The 20,966-nt window shown below is 36.3% G+C and overlaps 1 protein-coding gene across 1 annotated transcript; it reads right to left on the bottom strand.

Annotated features, from left to right (window-relative positions):
- Positions 1–8,465: 8,465 nt before the first annotated feature.
- On the bottom strand, positions 8,466–19,583 carry LOC137733407 (amino acid transporter AVT1C-like). The gene is made up of 13 exons (XM_068472559.1): positions 19,376–19,583; positions 18,357–18,575; positions 17,430–17,752; positions 12,046–12,260; positions 11,800–11,823; positions 10,620–10,800; positions 10,224–10,443; positions 9,947–10,082; positions 9,785–9,804; positions 9,388–9,527; positions 9,187–9,230; positions 8,978–9,040; positions 8,466–8,807 (listed from the first exon to the last, which is right to left on the bottom strand). The coding sequence occupies exons 2-13, from the start codon at positions 18,539–18,541 to the stop codon at positions 8,703–8,705; spliced, it is 1,656 nt and encodes a 551-aa protein (XP_068328660.1). The 5' UTR covers positions 18,542–18,575; positions 19,376–19,583; the 3' UTR covers positions 8,466–8,702.
- Between the last annotated feature and the right edge of the window lie 1,383 nt (positions 19,584–20,966).

The following is a 20,966-nucleotide window of genomic DNA, read 5'->3' as shown; positions in this document are numbered from 1 at the left end:
GTTGAGAGTGTATCTCACATTGTTGAGAGAAAACACCTTATATGTACTTTTGAAGTCATTTGGCTATTTTCCATATTACCAATTAATTTTATAATGAAACCTCAACTTTCTTCAAGTTGATTTACAATTGAAAATTGCTAAGCTGTTCTAATATTTTCAACTTATTTTTCATAGGGCCATATTTCAAGATGCAATTAAAAATTGTTATTTAAAAATTAAGTGGTTGTTTGGTGTCTTTATATTCAAAATATTTGTTATTAAAACAATAAATCATTTTCAAATATCAATATATGGCTATTGCCTTATTTGGAAGTGATTTTAAAATAGCTTAAAAGCACTTTTGATGAAAATATTTTTAGAGTTAATTCTTAGTAAAAATGCAAGTAAATCATGGTAAAGTACTTGAAGTGCTTTGTGCAAGTAAATCACTAGGAAGCACTTTAAGTGCTTTTGGAATCCACGAATATTTCTCTAAAAATACTTTCAGCTATTTTAAAAGTACATCTAAATGAGTCCTTATCTTCTATACTATAGTAAAGCCTTTATATAATCATAATATTGGAATCAAACCAGTTTTATAACTTTAAGGAGGTTATGGGTGAGCATTTAAGTTGTTCTACCAATCAACCCACCCGATATAGGTTGGGTTCCAAACATTAAAACATTAAATTTGGGTAAACACCTGACCACCCGTTCAATATAGGTAGGTTAGGTTGGTTTGAAGTTTATTAACTCGATTGAAACCGATCCACTGGGATGACAATTATTCTTAAACATACATTGTATATTAAATAGAATTGCACATGAAATTTAGTAACTTTGAATAATAAAAGTCATGTATTAGTAACATGTAATGATATAACTTCATAGATTCACATGATTTAGTCTCGTTTGACATTACTTTGATTAGAAAGAAGAAAGAAATCAATCAATCAAAATTTGTGAAACTTGCCCAACTCTACTCGCCTAAGAATGATTTGAGTTTGTTATGTAGCTATTGATGATGAGTTTGAAAAATTGCAACCTGAGCCTATTAGGTTCGGATGGGCCAACGGATTTAAGTCTAACCCGACCAATCTATCCGATGCTACCCCTAAGAGAGGTTATTACTCAGTAGAGGTGTAGCTAAAAAATATAATTTTTTGACTTAGTTATCCTTAGTGAAAATTGTACGGCCACAAGGAGCTACGAGATGAGCACTTCAATTTCCAAGATGTAACATTGGAAAAAGAAAGATCATAATCTTTAAAATCTAGTGCATGTGCTCATTTTAATGCTTTTCTGTCTACATGCTTGGGAAGCAAGAAATATTAGGGCTTCATTGAGAAGATGTCTATGTTTACCAAGTATTACGTACCCACAAGCTCAAAAGCTTGATATCAACTCTAAAAAAATAAAACATTGTCCCAAACATTACAGAGAAACATTTTAGTCCACCTTAAACTTTTATTTTTGACATGCATATTTTATACTTATGACATTTATTACTCTATAGAGACAATTTTTCTTAATATGGACCTAGAAAATTATAACTTATTACAATGTGAAGTCTATTCCTAGATATAACTGTCTCAGGATTAGTCCAAAATTTTTTATGACTATAAATAGGTTATTCTTATATAAAATATTACTATAAAGAGGTTTTACTATCTAAACTACATATTAACGAAATTGTCTTTGTCAATCAAAAGATAGTGAAAAGACATTTTTGTCTTTATCACAATAAAAAAGTTCAAGACAGTAACGAAATTTCAAAAAAAAAAAATTGCTATTTGTTATTAAACTTCACTTGTCATCTTTAATTAAAAAATAAAAAATAAAACCATGTTTTCTCTCACTCTTTTCCTCTCTCCCTTAATTAAAAAAAAAAAAAAAAAAGTAAAAACTTTCACACACTTGGTATATATTAAGAGAACTCCTCATCATCAACAAATAGTCCCTTAAGTCTAATCATGCATCGCATGATTCACATATGTCGTCTTCTTAGTGCTAATTATTTGCATAAATGAAAAAAAAAACCAGCTAATACAAAAACCTTTAATGTCACTTAGCACTAAAGTCTAGTAGTATTCCTCCTCACTTATAAGTGAGAGATCTTAAGTTCAATTCTCGTCAAAGGTAAATTTGAACCAAACATTATTGCTAGCCCATTGTGAGGCTCAACTCACTCTCACCCCCTTAGTTTAGATAATAATGAGCTTTCATGAAAAGGGCTTGGGCTGAGTTTATTTTAACAAAAAACCATGTTGTAACTTTATTTAATGAAAAAAATTAAATATTAATGAAAAATTCTTAAATTTAATAAAAATGACAAAAGAACTTAAATTTTAATGAAAAGACATAATTTTAATATAAAAAAAATTAAAAAAAAAAAACCTGATGCGCAGGTTCATCACAGACACTGTTTATGAAACTGAACACTCTTTATGAAACTGAACGGTACTATATTATTTATTGGTCCAGTTTTATAAATAGTGTCTAGTTCTTGGTCATGTTTTATAAATAGTGCCTAGTTATTGGATTCAGTTTCATAAATAGTATATAGTAATTAGTACAATTTCATAAGTAGTGTCTCTTTCTTGGTCTTATTTCATAATTAGTGTCTAGTTATTGATCTACTTTCATGAATAGTGCCTAGTTTTTTTATCATGTTTCATAAATAGTGTCTAGTTCTTAGTTTAGTTTCATAAATAATGTATAGTCTAGTTTCATGAATAGTTTTGGGTTGTGATTTTCACACACCCTTAACTACTTTTTCCACACCCCCTCCATATTTTTTAATACTTAATTTGTATCCTACTATTTAATCTTCCATATATACCCCTCCCTATTTAATCTTTCATTAATTACCATAAAAAAGTAAGAAGGGTATATATGCAAGATTAAATAGTAGGATACCAATTAAGTATTAAAAAATAGGAAGGGTGTGGGAAAAGTAGTTAAGGGTGTGTGAAAATCACAACCCATAGTTTTCACCTATTGGTCTAGTTTTAGAAATAGTGATTTTTTGTTTTGTTTCATAAATAGTGTCTAATTCTTTGTTTTGTCTCATAAATAATGTCTACTTATTAGTCCAGTTTCATAAATAGTGTCTACTTATTGGCCCATGTGTGACATCCCACATCGCCCAGGGGAGTGATCCTTAAATGTATATTCCCATCCCTAACTAGCACGAGGCCTTTTGGGAGCTCACTGGCTTCGGGTTCCATGGGAACTCCGAAGTTAAGCGAGTAGCGTGCGAGAGCATTCCCAGGATGGGTGACCCATCGGGAAGTTCTCGTGTGAGTTCCCAAAAACAAAACCGTGAGGGCGTGGTTGGGGCCCAAAGCGGACAATATCGTGCTACGGTGGTGGAGCGGGCCCGAGAAGTGGTCCCCCCGGGCCGGGATGTGACACCATGTTTATAAATACTGTCTAATTTTTTGTTCAGTTTTATAAGGTTTGAAACTTAGACCATTTTTGGTCATGTAACAGCATCCATTGAGCCAAAAACGATGAATCAAGCAATGATCATTTTGATCAAAACCTTTAGAAGATTATGTCCTATAATTATATTTAAAAAGCTATTTTCAATTACCAAATTAAAATTCCCTCACATTTTTTACATACCTACAATAATCAAACGTAGCTCTTCATCCAATTTCTTTAGCTTGGGTGTCATCTTAGAGAAAATTTTCCTTATGCCTTGTGTGGCTGTGTCTGTAAGGCAAATTGTATACCATGTATTATTATGTAAGTGGTGAGAAATTTTAATTTTTATGTTATTAATTTTTTAACACAATATTCTCATCACTTGTATAGTGACACGTGATGTATCACCCTGTGTTCCAGGCACATTGAAAAATCTCTCGTCATCTTGACTACTATTGGGAGACAACACCACAAAAATAAAACTAGAAAATGTAATTCAATTTGAAGTCTTTCTCTTATTCTAAGCAAAAAAAAAAAAAAAAAAAAAAAAAAAAAAAAAAAAAAAAAAAAAAAAAAAAAAACTCTTAATGATAGCTGGGAGATAAAAAGTGGGGGAAAGGGCGATGGGGGCAGCAGCACGCTCGCCCAGCGCAAGTCTTGCTTTTTATGTTTTTATTTTTATTTTTTTTATCTTTATTAAAATTCAGTGATTTGAAACCTTTTTTTATTAATTTTTCCTACATAGTATAGTTAGTTTCGAGAAAAAAAAAAAAAAAACCTCTGATTACAAAATTAAAAAATAACAAAAAAAAAAGTAATAAAATAAAATGAAAAAAACAATAATTCTAGGCTAGGTCTCATGTTCCATGTATGACCCACGAGATTATCCTGGTTCACATAACTCAAAAAGAAAGCTCCGATTCACTTAAAAGAAATGACATAATTTCATGAGATTAAGCATGACAAACCATTCATATGATCATTCTTTTGGTTTCAAATTGGTAGGAAGATAAGATGTCTGCTTTTGCATGATAATAAACCATTCATTCTCAACAAGTTTCTAGCATTTTATGTAAATATTAATTACGTATTTCAAAGAGGGAAATGTTATTGGTACTCCAAAAATCTCATTTTACACTCTTCACAAGTGTATTTTTCTTTCTAAATATAGAAAGTTTGGAGTGTAGAATGAGAAATTTGAAGTACTAATAACAATTCCCTTTCGAAAATCTTAAATAAGATGTTGGAGGAAACTAAAAATATATATGGAAACATTGGCCGTTATGATCACTTTACATCTTGCTTGTGCCAATCTAACCATTCTCAGAAATTTTACTGAAACAGCTATACTGCCAAAGCAACAAACAATATAATTATAGAATTCAAAGTATAAGATTCTCGAAAAAGAGCAATATTTGAAACGAAAATTTCCTACCTTTTAAGCGTGAGGAGAAATACTCACATGGATCAAGGAAAACGCATCGAAATCAACAAATCCAATATATGATCCGTGATGGGAAGAAAAAAATAAATAAATAAAAACCTCAAAAACATCGAAATTTTTTAACTAATTGTAAATTTCATTAAGTGTATCGAAATTGGTACTAAAATCGGGGGACATGATTGGACAGCGTCATATCGAGGGAATTACGTCGCGGAATTGATCCCGAGGGAGCTCCACCAACAACCCAATTGCTATATGTAAAGAAAAAAAATTTAATATGTGTGTATATATGTATGTATATACCATATACGATCGAATGTATGAGAAGATGAAGCTTTTCCTTGTGATAAAAAATCTAGGTGAAGAATTTTGGAACAATTCCAAGGTTTTGAGAGAAAATTTTATAAAAAGACAGAGGAAGTGAGATGGTGGACCGTCTAATGTAAAGAATGGACGGTGATGGACGGTGGATGAGTGAAATCGGTATGTGCATGGACGAGTTGTGACAAATATTATTTATTGGACTTTCACTTTCAATTTTGTTTTCATTTCATATTAGGGAAGCCAACTTATAAATAGGTTACCAAACGTAAAAATGCAAGTACATGATGGAAAAATACTTGAAGTGCTTCTTACAAGTAAATCTTTAGAAAACACTTCAAGTGCTTTTGGTCATTTTAAAACTGCAAATATTTCTCTAAAACCGCTTTTAGTCATTTTAAAAGCACTTGAAAACAAGTTATCTTCATACTGTAAAACTTTATATAGTCATAATATTGAGACCAAACTAATTTTATAACTTTAGGGAGGTTAGGGGTGAGCATTTTAGTGGGTTTACCAACCAACCCACCTACTATGGGTTGGGTTAGGTTTTAAACATTAAAACTTTATTTTTTGAGTAAAAACCTGACCACTCATTCAATATAGGTTGGTTGGGTTGAAGTATTATTAATGGCTTAAATGTTAAAATGGTCCCCATGTTTTAGTTATTGAGTCAATTTAATCCTTATGTTTTCAATTTGGCCAATTTGGTCATTATGTTTATCTTCGTTAGCCAATTAAGGATATTTCCATTTAATTTCGGTAAAAAATTTATAAATTATTATAAACTTATTTATAAAATTATTCTCTTCCTAACACGCCGACCTCCTCCCTAACATTACCCCCTCTATTTTCTATGTCACAACCTTAATCATTTTTCATATTTAACGTGTAGTGATATAACAACATCAAATTCACATGATTTAGCCTTGTTTGGCGTTAGTATTGATTATCATACTCACATTAGAAATAAGAAAGAAAACAATAAATTCCAATTCGTGGAACTCACCCAGCCCAACCTAAACCGCCTTAAGAAGGTTCGTGTGTGTTGGGTTGCCAATTTTCTTGGGTGATGATTGGTTTGAAAAACTTCAACCCGAGTCTATTGGGTTCGGGTTGGCCAATGAATTGAAGTCTAACCCAACCAACCTGTTGAAATGTCTCACATCGACCATATCAATGACAAAAGAATAATTTAAATACCCTAATCCCACTCCAACTAATACCGAGGTTTTTTTGTGATAAAACCCCACACCTGACGGATTGTGCATGTGGTATTACCAAGTTGAGGACAGTATCGGTGTTGTTGGAAGTGGGTCGTATGACCCTTCTCTCTGATAATTCTACATGATATCAGAGCTAGGTTGCGGGTCCGTACTGTAGTGTCACGTGATGGGTGGGTCCCCTTGGCCCTGCACGATGATGGTGGGTCCCTTGACCCTGCGTGTAGGGTGAGTCCCCTTGACTCCACGTGGTTGTCGATGTGTGAATCTCCCACGTGTGACCCATTAATTGGGTACCACATGAGGGGACGTGTTGAAGTGTCCCACATCAACCGTATCAATGAAAAAAGAATAGTTTAAATACCCTAATCCCACTCCAACTAATACCGAGGTCTTTTGTGATGCAACCCCACACTTGACGGATTGTGTAGGTGGTAATTACCAAGTTGGGGATAATATCGATGTTGTTGGAAGTGGGCTATATGGCATATCTCTCTAATAATTCTACACAACCCACCCGATGCCCACCCAGAAGAGTGGTTATTACTTAATAAAGATGTAGCTAAAAATATAACCTTTTACTTATATGTATGGTTGGCATAATCATCCTCACCTTACGTAATCATCCTCATTCGTAAGGTGAAGTAGAAAAAGGCAAGAAGGAACACCCCAAGTTCCTCAAAGATGTCTCAATGATATGGGAACTTATCTGTATGGTTGGCATCTTCTGCATAATATGAAAACACGCCATGTAAACATGCACAAAGAAAACAAAAATGTCAGTCACACACAGATATATGTTGAAGGCTTGAAGCAAGGAAAGACGGTACGATTAACATGCCTAAGATACTCCCATGGTTGTATCACCACAGACGGAAAAAAAGGAAGCTCATCATGTACGGGTTTGTAGGATAGAGTTAGTCTTGAAAAATGACATAGATGGCATTGAGGTTGCTAACAAAGTTCAAAACGCATATAGCTTTACACATTACTCCTCCTGCTCCGGCTCCCTCCCGACCTCTAGCCCCCCTCTCTCCGTCATACTCGTAACGTAAGTGAAACAACATTAACTTATTCGAATGATATTTGGATTCTTGACTGTTAGTCATTTCCGTGAAGCTATACACTAGACGACAACAACAAAACCTCATCCCATTAAGTGAGATTGTATGATTCTTAAAACGCCACTACGCTCAATTATACACTATGATTGATGAAAAAGTATTCAGCCGAAACTTACATGACCTACTCCCATACCAATACAAGTCACATTGGCATACTTTTCCAACATCAGCACGTTTTACGAGTTTGGGACGAACTGAACTGACATCAACACAATAGAACGACAATCTGCAGAAAATAAACTCGGGTTTAGAATTTATTCTGCATCGCAGAGTTGTAAGCCAGCGAAAATGGTAACATATAACTGATTTCCCCAGTCCATAGGAATCGCAAATATGCATGTACATATATTTATGTATTTAGTGTTAACGTGAATGCCTACGTATTTAGTATTAACCTGAATCCCTGACAAATCTCACGTTGCTTTGAAATATTATTTTGATTTTCTCTGTGTATAAATATACACAAATGAGATCGAAAAATTTTCAATTTGGGAGTTCACTATAAAGAAGTACATAGGAGAGATTTACTTTTTTTTTATGATGGATTGTTTCTCAATGAATTAGAATACCACTACCAACAATTAATGAGTCAAATTCCTCGAAAATCATGGTTGAATTCTTAATGTTGTGTGGCCGATTTGTGTTTTCATTGACATATGATTAATGAAAACACAAGTAATATCAGTAATCCGAATCCAACCTTTAATTTTGATTACTATCATGAATAATAGTACTGTACAAACATAAAATTCAAACCCACTCTAATCTTGTCCCTAGACTATCTTTTATTAAAGACCAAGCTATTTTTTTTTTCTTCATATAAACAATAACGAGTGAAGTAGGTTTAAATGCATAAGCAAATCTTCTTAATTGCTCGAACTACAAGCCGTGCTTGCCTTTATTCTATTTACAAATTTTTTTGAAGCAATAAAGACCAATAGCACACTACTAAAATTGTGTATATATAATACTACTAACTTATTGAATGGTGTAGCAAAATGTAATGTTACTGCAAGCAATATAAATTGGAAAACAAGATAGGAAAGCAGGATACAAATGCAAAGATAACTCAAAATTGTGAATGAATACCAAGAGATCATAGATACTCTTCTAAAAATAATCCATAATACATAATCATGCGGTCTCTCACTGCTCAAGAACATGTCCCAAAAACTTCAGCTATGTAGGGCTTCTCAAGCTCTCAACAATTTTCGAAATGGCCGAAAATGTCCCGAACGCCGATGATACAACGCCTACCATTATAATTATAATACAAAGTGTTCCCTGGAAATAGCAGAAAAATGCAGATAAGAAACCATTGAAGCTCCAAGTGTATAACCTTATAATAATTAAAGCATTGAAATTGATCTCTTCTATCTAACAATGCGTTTGTGTTTCGAGTCTGCAAATTCTTGAAGACTGAATGCTAAAAAGCGTGCGTGACACTGATGTACCTGAAATCGAGTTATGCGTCCCCTCAAGATGCTCAGATAACAAGCACATGGAAGTATCAATGTCTGCAAGTAATATATTTGTCAGTGTAGTATAAATAGCCGCTTAACTCATAAATGGATTAGAAATTTTGGAATATATTTCCTGCAATTAAGTGCAAAGTTACTACCACAGGAATAGAAGAAGAAATAGAGAGCAAAGGTAAACTTACTACAAGCATTGTAAATAAAGATCCAATCAGTGACATCACGAGACCTGCAATAGTTTAAGATAAGTTCGTAATACTTTTAACCAACACAATATGACAATCAAATGGTTTTCCAAAGACATAAGTAAGCAAGGAGACACAGCTTCCAGGAAATATGAATATAAAGTGGGAAAGGCAAAGAAAAGAAGTTCAAGGCTGACTTACCAAAGAAGGGGATGCAGAGACCGACAACCAGGGTAGAGACAACCAGTGCCGTTCTAATTAAGATTGCGTATATGTGAGACTTGTTTGATGGTACCAGCTCCTCCAGACTCATTGCAACGGGAGATATAGTTAATGCATATGTGGGTCTAATTAAGGAGAGACAAGTAAGTCTTTTCTCGTCATTTATTATTTTGTTTTGTGTGTGTATGTGTGTAGATGTTGAGCAACAAAAGCAAAAATATATGCATCTGTGGTTCTAGTTACTGTTCTTTCTGATGTTTTTCCGAAGACAAAATAAAATTCTAGAGTGCATGCATTGTGTGCGCTTGTGTGATATATGTTTGTGTTTGTGCATAAGATGACATTCATTATCTGCATAATTTGCAGTAAAGGATATTTTGTAAAGGGGTTGACCACCTGTAAAATAAACCGGTAATAGTATTAGCAATCAGTTATAGTCTCTAATTAATTATAGCGGGAAAGGCTCGCAACATGCATATAGAACACAAGGTTATGTTTGAGTTTACGAAATCTATAATGAAATCTTTGATGAGCATACCGTAGTCCACAGAGCAATCTTGGTCGCAACTAAATCATGAGGCATGTTGAGAGTGAACTGCGACTGTGTTACTTCTCCAAACATCGTGTAACCCATGACAGCAACTCCACCGTACATGAAAGTGCAAATACAAAAACTACATGGATAACAAATCCAAGTGAAACAATGAGTTAAGAAGTTGCAATTTGTTCACAGACAATAAGACTTGACGAAAACTTTTGTAAGAAATTATTTTAGTAAATTAGAAGAAAAGAATGGTTCAGCATCTTTAGCTTACCAGGTTAAAAGGATTGCAGGGTATTGGCTTCGGTTTTCCAATGAAGTATAAATGTTTGGGAAAACAGCATGTCCTGAGTAGCAGTAACCGTAGAGACCCATAGCAACAGGAAGGGTTGCAAGGTTCAGTGGTGTTCCTTTGTTCTCAAAGCCAACTCCATCTACTAGACCAACCCAAAAGAGGCAAAGGACGACCAAGATCGATGCAATGACGCCACCAGCTGGAAGCAAAACAAGTAAAATGTAAGAGTTTCTCCAAAGAACAGCATGCATTTAGTTAATGCATTCTTATTCTGATCGAACAGATTTTCTAGCTTCACCAATAACATGGACAAAGAAAATTCATTTCGGACAATTAGATATATAAGATACATTATATTCAACTTTCCAAACTCACCTGAGATATAGCTAAGAACACTGAGGTCTCGAAGCCATACAGTAGGAAGAACAGCAAGGGTGGTCACAATCGCAAACAAAAGGTGAGCATCTAACACGAATCCACCCACACTTAGTTGCGCATTTGGAAATAGTGAAGACAAGTTATCACTCTCCAAAATTATATATTCTATGCAACAAGCCTGCAGGTAGAGCAATTTAAAGTAGGTCATCTATGTGCTTAAAAAGATAGAAGTAACACTCAATATGTCAAGGCAACGCCTAAGATGAGCATATTTTTGATTCAGTGTCTCAGAGCAGCATGACAATGTGATGATGAATATATGAGCAAAAGAATCCGTTTGACTAGACAAATCGATCATTTGGCTACACAATCATTTAAGCTTGCCTCTAAGTTCCTAACAAAAGAAAATTCTTTTTCTGTCCAACAATAGCTAGTCTGGTCACTGCCTGCATTCCAAATTCTAATTCACAAAGTCTGAAGCCCCTAAAAGCTAAGAACCTCAATCAAATATGGATCTCAAAGAAACCTTGAGTGCAGTTTAAAAAGATGTTATGAGGAGGAGCTACGTGTTATGGCCCTATATCCCACACGTCTCTATATCAATTGTTGTGATAAGTTACGCCAGGAGTGCGATAGAGACATGGGAGAAATACCCCGAGATAGGTAAGTTTTCAATGATGTACTCAAGAGCCGATTTTCACACACCCTTTTTAGCCTCTTATGCGCCCCTCTTTATTTTTCGATATCAAATTGAATAAATTAAACGAAAACAATAGTCTGGATTAAACAAGGGTGTGTAGGAGGAGAATTATTTCCCTTTTGGTAAGTGAGCACCATGGCAAGAACCACCTGCCTCTTGTCTATTTTCAGTTTTTCTTGAGTACCTACTGGCACACAGATACTCGAGAAAAGTTGCTTTGTTTTAGTAATTTCACTCAATGACTAGTCAAAAAACACATCCAAATGTGGACCCCATTTATACAAGAGGCTCATTATATCAGATCTAGATGTGGGACCAGGAATTGAAGGGTTGTCCCCACTGGGATCCAGCTTCTAGTTCCTTTTTAATCACTCCATGGATGTGTGCCATTTCAAACCATAGAGTCATAGACATAGATAAATGATTACACATATAATATAAGGAAAACACTCACTCAGTCAAGCCAGCTGTACTTACATATAATTCCACGTACAGTATTATCTGCGCCCACAAAAACAAAAACAAAGACAATTCACTTAGACGACAACAATTGTAGCCATTCAATTCAAATCTGTAAATTCACTTTGTAATTTAATGTCTTGTTTTCTTCTATGATTCCTGCTTTTCGATAGGGTTCAATCATACAAATTGGTCTCGCCTCTATTAAAGATGTGATACATAATCCGGTGCTTGTGTTTAAATATGGTACCAAATGCAGCTTACCGAGATGGCGATTCTGCCTCCAGTACCAAACGCAGCTTGGCCAATGTCTGGGTAAGTCTCAAGCCCAGGTTGGCTATCCAAGCAATAACGCAGGAGCAATCCTGTGTAGAACGAAAGCACTGCAAAAATAAGTAAAATGAAGAGCCCAAGCCATCCTCCTTCTTTGACCGCGTATGGTGTCGAAAGGATCCCAACCCCGCAAAGAACGTTAATTCCTGAATAATATAAAATGGTCAGTCAATGCTGATCGATCTTCAAATTACGTCACATGTTCACTTTCAAAGTTTAACAAGTTATCCAAACTATAGCTTTAAATTGAAAACCACACAAGCCAAACAAGTTAATCGGTGCCCATATTTTGTAACTTATTTAGTGGATCTTTTCATGTGCAGTAGGGCCAAATTGTAAGCAACCACATTAGTGTTGTGCGGAAGCGTCAACCAAGTGTGAGTGAAAAATAAACCACAATAACTGACAAAAGATAAATGGAACAATACCAACAAGAACACCAAGATTTATACTGGTTCGGCAAAGCCTACATCCAGTTTGGAGACGACGGAGTATTCCACTATAATCAATGAGAACATACAATAGTGTTTATCACTCAATTTCCCAAAGACCCGAATAACCCCAAGCTCACACACTTACAATAGGAAGAGAAAACCAAAAATACAAAGCAAGACAATTTGAGAAAATTCTTCTCTATGCCAAATGGCTTCTTGCTATTTTTCTCTCTTCCTTTCTCCTTGGTGTTGTATTTGAGTTATGCCTACACCTCCTTTTATAGGCCAAAGGCCTCTCATCAAGTCAAAAGAATTAGGCATAATTGCATCCATTCTTTGACCACAAATTAGGCATAAGAGCATCCATTTTATTTCCCACATGTAGCATACCAACCATCAATTTTGACCACAAAAGTAGCCAACAACATTTGTTGGTTTTAGACTACTTGTTTGAGCCAATAATCAACAATCTCCACCTTGGCGCAAACCCTCTAAGTAGAACTTCCAATAGTCGTCTCCCACTCCCCCATGGGGCAATCAACAAATTTTGCAAATGCCAATCAAGTCTAAGCAGTGCTTAAACTTGAGCAACGAAAGCCCGATCGTAAATCGATCAAATCCCTTGTACCATTGTCTTGGAGACTGCTTCAAGCCATACAATGATTTTTCCAATTTGCAAACCCAATTTTCCTTTCCAGCAACCTTAAAACCTTCTGGCTGAGACATATAAATCTCTTCCTCCAAATCACCATGTAAGAACGCAGTCTTGACATCAAGTTGGGCCAACTCAAGATCAAACTGCACAACCAAAGCCAACAGAATACGAATAGAAGAATGTTTTACTACAGGAGAAAATACCTCATTGTAATCAATGCCTTCTTTCTGAGCATAGCCTTTAGCTACCAATCTGGCTTTGAATCTTACATTATCTTTTCCCAAAGATTCCATCTTTTTGGCATACACCCATTTACAACCAATTTCTTTCTTCCCCTTTGGTAACTGAACCAGCTTCCAAGTCTTATTTTTATGAAGAGATTTCATCTCCTCATCCATAGATTTCTTCCACAACTCGTACTCTGAACTCATAACAGCTTCTTTGTAGGTGGATGGAATATCATCTTCAATAACGGGAAGTGCATATGCCACAATATCAGTAAATCGAGCAGGCTTTCGAATTTCCCTTCTCGATCTTCTGGTTGCAATATAGTCTTGTTGCTGTGGAGGCTCTTGGGTAGGTGCCTCCTCTTCATCATCCTCGTCCTCATCATCATGATTAACTGTAGGACTATCAGACCTTACTGGAACAACTGGAGTCTTCAGTAACTCCACCTGCTTTGAGCTACTCATGGTCTCAGTTGTTTCAGTTTCACCTTCATGCTTGTTCTGATTAACCATAGCAGCCTCATCAAAGGTCACATCTCTGCTTACAACAAATTTCTTCTCATCTGGACACCAGAGTCGGTATCCCTTCACGCCAGTGCTAAAGCCCATAAATAGAGCTTTCTTTGCTCTTGGATCCAACTTGCTTTCTCTGACATGATAGTAAGCAGGACAACCAAATATGTGTAAGAACTTGTAATCAGTACAAGGTTTACCAGACCATACCTCCATGGGCGTTTTGCCCTCATTCGCAACAGCTGGCAATCGATTAATGAGATGGCTTGCATAAGTAATTGCCTCAGCCCAAAACGCCTTGCCTAATCCAGCATTAGACAACATACACCGAACTTTCTCAAGCAAAGTACGGTTCATGCGCTCCGCCACCCCATTCTGTTGCGGTGTCTCCCTAACCGTGAAGTGCCTCACAATACCCTCATCTTGACAAAATTTCAAGAAAGGATCAGACTTATATTCACCCCCATTGTCTGATCTGAGAGTCTTGATCTTTCGACCGCTTTGCGTTTCAATCATCTTTTTCCACTTCAGGAATATCTTCAAGACTTCATCTTTACGTTTCATGGTGTACACCCATATTCTTCTAGAGAAGTCATCAACAAAAGAGACAAAATAATGGCTACCTCCCCAAGATGCATTCTTGGAAGGTCCCCAAACATCAGTGTGAACATAATCAAGAATGCCTTTAGTGTGGTGAATAGCAGTGCCAAATTTTACTCTAGTTTGCTTACCCAACACACAATGCTCACAGAATTCCAATTTGCATGCCTTTGCACCTTTCAATAAGCCTTGCTTCACCAATCCTTGCAACGCTTTTTCACCAGCATGCCCAAGACGCATATGCCATAACCTCGTGGTGTCTGTGCTATCTGCGTCAGCAGCTTCGGTGACAGCTGCTTCACCAATAACTGTACTCCCCTTCAAGAAATACAAGTTATTTCGTCTTGTACCTTTCATCACCACCAGTGCCCCGTAAACAGCTTTAAGAACTCCACCCTTCATGGTGATCTTGAGACCCTTGGATTCCAAAGCTCCCAGAGAGATAAGGTTTTTCTTCATATCCGGTACATACCGAACATCACTTAATTCTCTGACTGTTCCATCATACATCTTCAAACAGATTTTGCCTATCCCTTGTGTTTTGCAGGCATTATCATTACCCATCAAAACAACTCCACCATCCAGCTCCTCGAAGCTAGAAAACCATTCTCGAATGGGACATATATGATAGGTGCAACCTGAATCCAAAATCCACTCCTTGGAGTGACCATCAGCAGATGAACTAGTCAAAGCAAACTCGAAATCATCATCTCCAGATTTTGCAATATTTGCTTCAGAACCCGCTTTCTCCTTCTCTTTGTTCTTCAATTTGGGGCAGTCTCTCTTCCAATGACCTTTTTGGCGACAAAAGGCACATTCATCTTTAGCAGGAAACTTCCCTCGTGACTTTGAACGAGATTTTCCCCGCTTCCCAGATTTTCTTTCCTCTGTTCGACCCCTTGCAAAAAATGCCTCGGTTTGTGAATTGTGAGTCTTTAGTTCCTTCTTTCGACACTCATGATTCACCAATGCCGCAGACACCTCATCAAGTTTCACCTCGGATTTTCCATACAACAAAGTAGTTGTCAAATGATCATAATCATCAGGCAATGAATTTAACAAACATAGTGCCTTGTCCTCGTCAGGAATTTTCACATCAAGGTTTGCTAAATCAGCAAGTATTTTATTATAATCATTGAGGTGTTCATGCATAGAAATACCTGGACGATACTGAAATCGGAAGAGTCGCTTCTTCAAGAAGAGCCGATTTTCTGCGCTCTTGGTCATATACTTCTCCTCCAATTTTGTCCATAACTCCTTAGCAGAAGTTTCCTTCATATACGGGTATTTCAACTCCTTATCAAGGAATGATCGAATAGCAGCACAAGCATGAAGATTAATTCGTGTCCACTGCTTGTCATCAATATCTTCTGGTTTATCTTCCAGAACCATATCCAACTCTTGTTGATACAACACATCCATAACTTCACATTGCCACATACCAAAATTATTAGAGCCATTGAATTTATCAACCTCTAACCTTGTAGTAGCAATTTGATGTCTATTGGATGTAGACGCCGACGAAGACGATGCCGACTCCTTCCCCTTCGCAGATTCATCTTTATCTCCAGCCATCTACTTGGCACTATTCACGGGACTGTAGCGCCAACAAATTTTTCACTCCCACGAGAACGCCTAGTCGAAACACTAGGCTCTGATACCACTTGTTGTGCGGAAGCGTCAACCAAGTGTGAGTGAAAAATAAACCACAATAACTGACAAAAGATAAATGGAACAATACCAACAAGAACACCAAGATTTATACTGGTTCGGCAAAGCCTACATCCAGTTTGGAGACGACGGAGTATTCCACTATAATCAATGAGAACATACAATAGTGTTTATCACTCAATTTCCCAAAGACCCGAATAACCCCAAGCTCACACACTTACAATAGGAAGAGAAAACCAAAAATACAAAGCAAGACAATTTGAGAAAATTCTTCTCTATGCCAAATGGCTTCTTGCTATTTTTCTCTCTTCCTTTCTCCTTGGTGTTGTATTTGAGTTATGCCTACACCTCCTTTTATAGGCCAAAGGCCTCTCATCAAGTCAAAAGAATTAGGCATAATTGCATCCATTCTTTGACCACAAATTAGGCATAAGAGCATCCATTTTATTTCCCACATGTAGCATACCAACCATCAATTTTGACCACAAAAGTAGCCAACAACATTTGTTGGTTTTAGACTACTTGTTTGAGCCAATAATCAACAATTAGCTCATGTGAAATAAATACTGGGTTTGCTTGTTTGGATGCCCATAATTTGAAGATATTAATAGGATATGGACAAAGCAATGAGGCAATCTGCAGACACACGTTATATTATATTCCTCAGATTTGAAGAAATTTGGTATCTATATTTTATTCCTCAGATTTGAACAAACTAAAAATTCAGTGTAAAAAGAGAACTTTGAACTTGACAGATAGCTTCTACTCTATCCGGGTGTATATCCCCGTGTTTTTCTTCCAAGATGTGTGCATGCTATAGGAACACCAAGGTATACACCCAGGGATGAGAATAAGAGTCAGACCGACTACTGAGTTGAACGGCAAGGATATGCCAGTATATTTTCAACAATACATGACATATAGTGAAGCTCAAGAGGTTGTAACTCTAAATTGTGAAACCTAACAAATTTCAAATTATTTGTATTTACGACACACGAAAAGGTCTAATTATATATTAGACATCCTTGAACACAATAAATAGTAGGATATCTTTTAAAAGTACTCAAATTTGATGAATTGTTGATAGAGATTTAATTGATGAACAAGAAACAATTCCTAGACTTAAAACAGCATTATGGCAAGTATAACCTGCAGATGAAGGTGAACCAATATGTATGAACAATTTGTGCGCAAACATAAAATGTTCATACTTACCATTGATCACGGCTTGTGCAAATGAGCTGTGGCGAGACATCGGATGATGGTCATGAGTAACCCTGGATGCTTTCTCATCTTTTCTAACTGAAGACCTCCTTGGCAGAGGAGGAAGCAGAGAATGAGAACTGCGTCTCTGCTGCTGCTGTTGTTGCTCATCTGCGACCCTTGGTAACGGTTTTGACAAGAAAGGTAGTGTTTCGGGAGTGTGCCTTCTTGTTAGGGATGAGGAAAGAAATGAACTTCCTAGTCTTGACAATGAAGGAGTGCCCAGAAACCCAATACTAGGGGATGGAACACTACCATAGAGATCAATGGATTGCCTGAAAAACCAATTGCAATACAGAAATTTTTATTCAGAAGTCGGAACTAAAGATTGAAGAATCACAAGAATAAGAGAATCAAATAAATTATTATCACCCGCCTAATTTGTCAATAAACTTCTCTAGAGACAATTCAAAATCAACGAGCAAGTCAATAACTAGTTTCGCTTTCAACTTTACGAAAAATTCATTAAAGCCATTAGCCAAAATCAAATCACTCCCTTTTGTTTCAGCAAGTATAAAAGAAAGGATGCAAAGAGAAACAATGAACAAGTACTTTTCAAGCCTGCATTACCCCCTAACAATCCGAAACCAATGTGTTCTTTTGGCTTAACAAGCAGCCAACTATTGATTTGTTTTTCATTGATTAAATTTTTGTTTCTGCATATCTGTAAACCACCACTGCAATAGTAACATGTTTTGATTATTATTCTCAGCAAGTAAACTTTCTCACGAATCCACCAAATTTTACCATTCCTGTTTTGATTCCCAGCAGAAACTCGCCTATAGAAATAGATTTTTTTTTTAGTACATATTACAGCGGTAAAAATTCTAATTGAACAATAAAGAAATCATGGTAAATTATATGGGGGAGAGAGAGAACCTGTAACTTTGAGGCCATTGATTGTTGTGAGAACTGGGATTATTCGGCTGCCGATTCTCAGTAAAAGATTCGGCAGAAGAATCCGATTCGCCTCCGTCTTCAATGCTCTTATTGAATTCCTTTTCCTCATCATCTTCTTCCTCACTCTCAATGTAAAAACTCCGATCCGAAACTGAATTATTCATCTTCTTCTTCAAATCCTCCTCCGCCAATCACCTTCTGCAGAAAAGTCCCAAACACCAAGAAATCTATGAAAAATTGTAATCAGGTAAAAGGGTTGGCAAAATTCAACTGACGCAGTTGAGAAAACCAGTGAAAAATCATGAATCCAATCAGAACAAAAGTAGGCTCAAGCCACATTTTGCTCCCTTGATGCTTGGGGCAGAGAGTTAGTGGTTTTCTTTGTATGGAATTAACCGAACGTGAAAATTGTTAGAAAAAACAGAAAATTATTTATTTTCCAGCTAATTTAGCTTATATGAAAGTAACAACCATCCAAAATTTCATCAAAATAAATAAGACCTAAAAAAGAAAATAATAAAAATTAATTTGGTAGAGACATAATGATACACGGATTCAGCAGAAAGTTTAGCCTACGGTTGGATGTTTTCAAAAAGGAGCTTGCATGTTCCATGTTAAACTCTGTTTGGTTTCCGAGAAAATAAAAGAAACGAAAAAAAAGGCTGAGTAAGCTCCGGAATCAATGATTCCTAAATTATCTTAAACTACACAAAAAACCCAATTCAGTTAAGCTCGGATACTGTAAGGAAAAACAAATTTGAGAAAAATATAAGAAGAAGGGACATCAGAAAATGTGACCCGAAAATTTTCTTTTCTTTAGTCTAATTTTCCACCTCGGTTTTCTCGGCAACCAAACAGGGAGTGTAATAGAATACATATAAATTCTCTCTCTGGTAATAAATAGAAATTAATGAAGGAGAGCTCTCTAAAGGCGAGAAGTGGCATGATATTACAGGAGCTCCAGAACTTAAAAGAGTACAAATGAAGGAAAAGTGAACCTCTTTTTCTTGGATTTTCTTGCTTTTTGTTTCCCGGGAATCGAAAAGGAGATTTGGGTTTTTCTGGGATTCAAAAATATGTAAAAAGTCGAGACTGGCAAAGCAGAAAATTTCGAAAAGGCTCTGGCTTTATTTCCAAAAGATGCCCCCAGAAAGAACGAGAAACAGAGTGAGAGAAGATGCCTGCAGGCCACTCCATGCACTTCGAAGTATGTACTTATATATAATGGTAATGTTCTGTGAACGTGAACAGTTCAGAGATGATTGGGAATTTTATCCTTCTCGCAGGTAAAATCTGTGGTGAATTAATTTGGGAGTTTTTTTAACTTTAATCCTTAAAAGAAAATTGAAATTTAAAATAAACCTAGTGTTAGATTGCATATATTATAATCCCTTGATGTGTCCTTAATTCAAAATAATTTATGTGCATTTTATTTAATGCCTCCCATTAAATATTTTAATTTATTAATATACAAATTTTAATTTATTTTTTTTACCAAAAAAAGAGTTTTTTAATTTATTATTTTTATTTAACATTCTTCAAACTTAAAAGACTCAATTAATGTACCTAAATGTACCGAAATGTATTATATTGAACTAATGTATTTAAATGTTAGTACCGAAATGTATGTACTGAAATATATGTACCAAAATATATTATATTAAATTAATGTACCTAAATGTGTGTACTGTAATGTATGCACCGAAATGTATTATATTGAATTAGTGTCACATCCCGGCCCAGGCCCCCACCAAATCCCGGGCTCGACTCCACTGTATCACGATATTATTCGTTTTGGGCCTCGACCACGCCCTCACTGTTTTGTTTCTGGAAACTCACATCAGAACTTTCCAGTGGATCACCCATCCTAGGATTGCTCTCGCGTGAACTTGTTTAACTTCGGAGTTTCTACGGAACCCGAAGCCAATGAGCTCCCAAAAGGCCTCATGCTATGTAGAAATGAGAATATACATATAAGGCTTACAGGATCCACCAAACTCTCACAGTTTTGTTTCTGGAAACTCACACCAGAACTTCCCAGTGGATCACCCATCCTGGGATTGCTCTCGCGTGAACTTGTTTAACTTCGGAGTTTCTTCGGAACCCGAAGCCAATGTGCTCCCAAAAGGCTTCATGCTATGTAGAGATGAGAATATACATATAAGGCTTACATGATCCACTCCCCTGGGCGATGTGAGATGTTACAATCCACCCCCTTTAGGGGTCCGACGTCCTCGTCGGCACACTTCCGGCAGAGATTGGCTCTGATACCAAATTGTCACATCCTGGTCCGCGTCCCCACCACATCGCGGGCTCGACTTCAACGTAGCACGATATTGTCCGCTTTGGGCCTCGACCATGTCCTCACGGTTTTGTTTCTGGGAACTTAAACAAGAACTTCCCAGTGGGTCACCCATCCTGAGATTGCTTTTGCACGAACTCGATTAATTTCGGAGTTCCTATGGAACTCGAAGCCAATGAGCTACCAAAATGCCTCGTGCTATGTTGAAATAAGAATATATATATATATATGACTTACATGATCCACTCCATTGGACGATGTGAGATGTTACAATTAGTGTACCGTAA

The sequence above is a fragment of the Pyrus communis genome, chromosome 5 (assembly GCF_963583255.1).
Source record: "Pyrus communis chromosome 5, drPyrComm1.1, whole genome shotgun sequence".
Taxonomy (NCBI): domain Eukaryota; kingdom Viridiplantae; phylum Streptophyta; class Magnoliopsida; order Rosales; family Rosaceae; genus Pyrus; species Pyrus communis.
The sequence above is the reverse complement of the archived record's forward strand: the minus strand, read 5'-3'. Positions and strand labels throughout refer to the sequence as shown.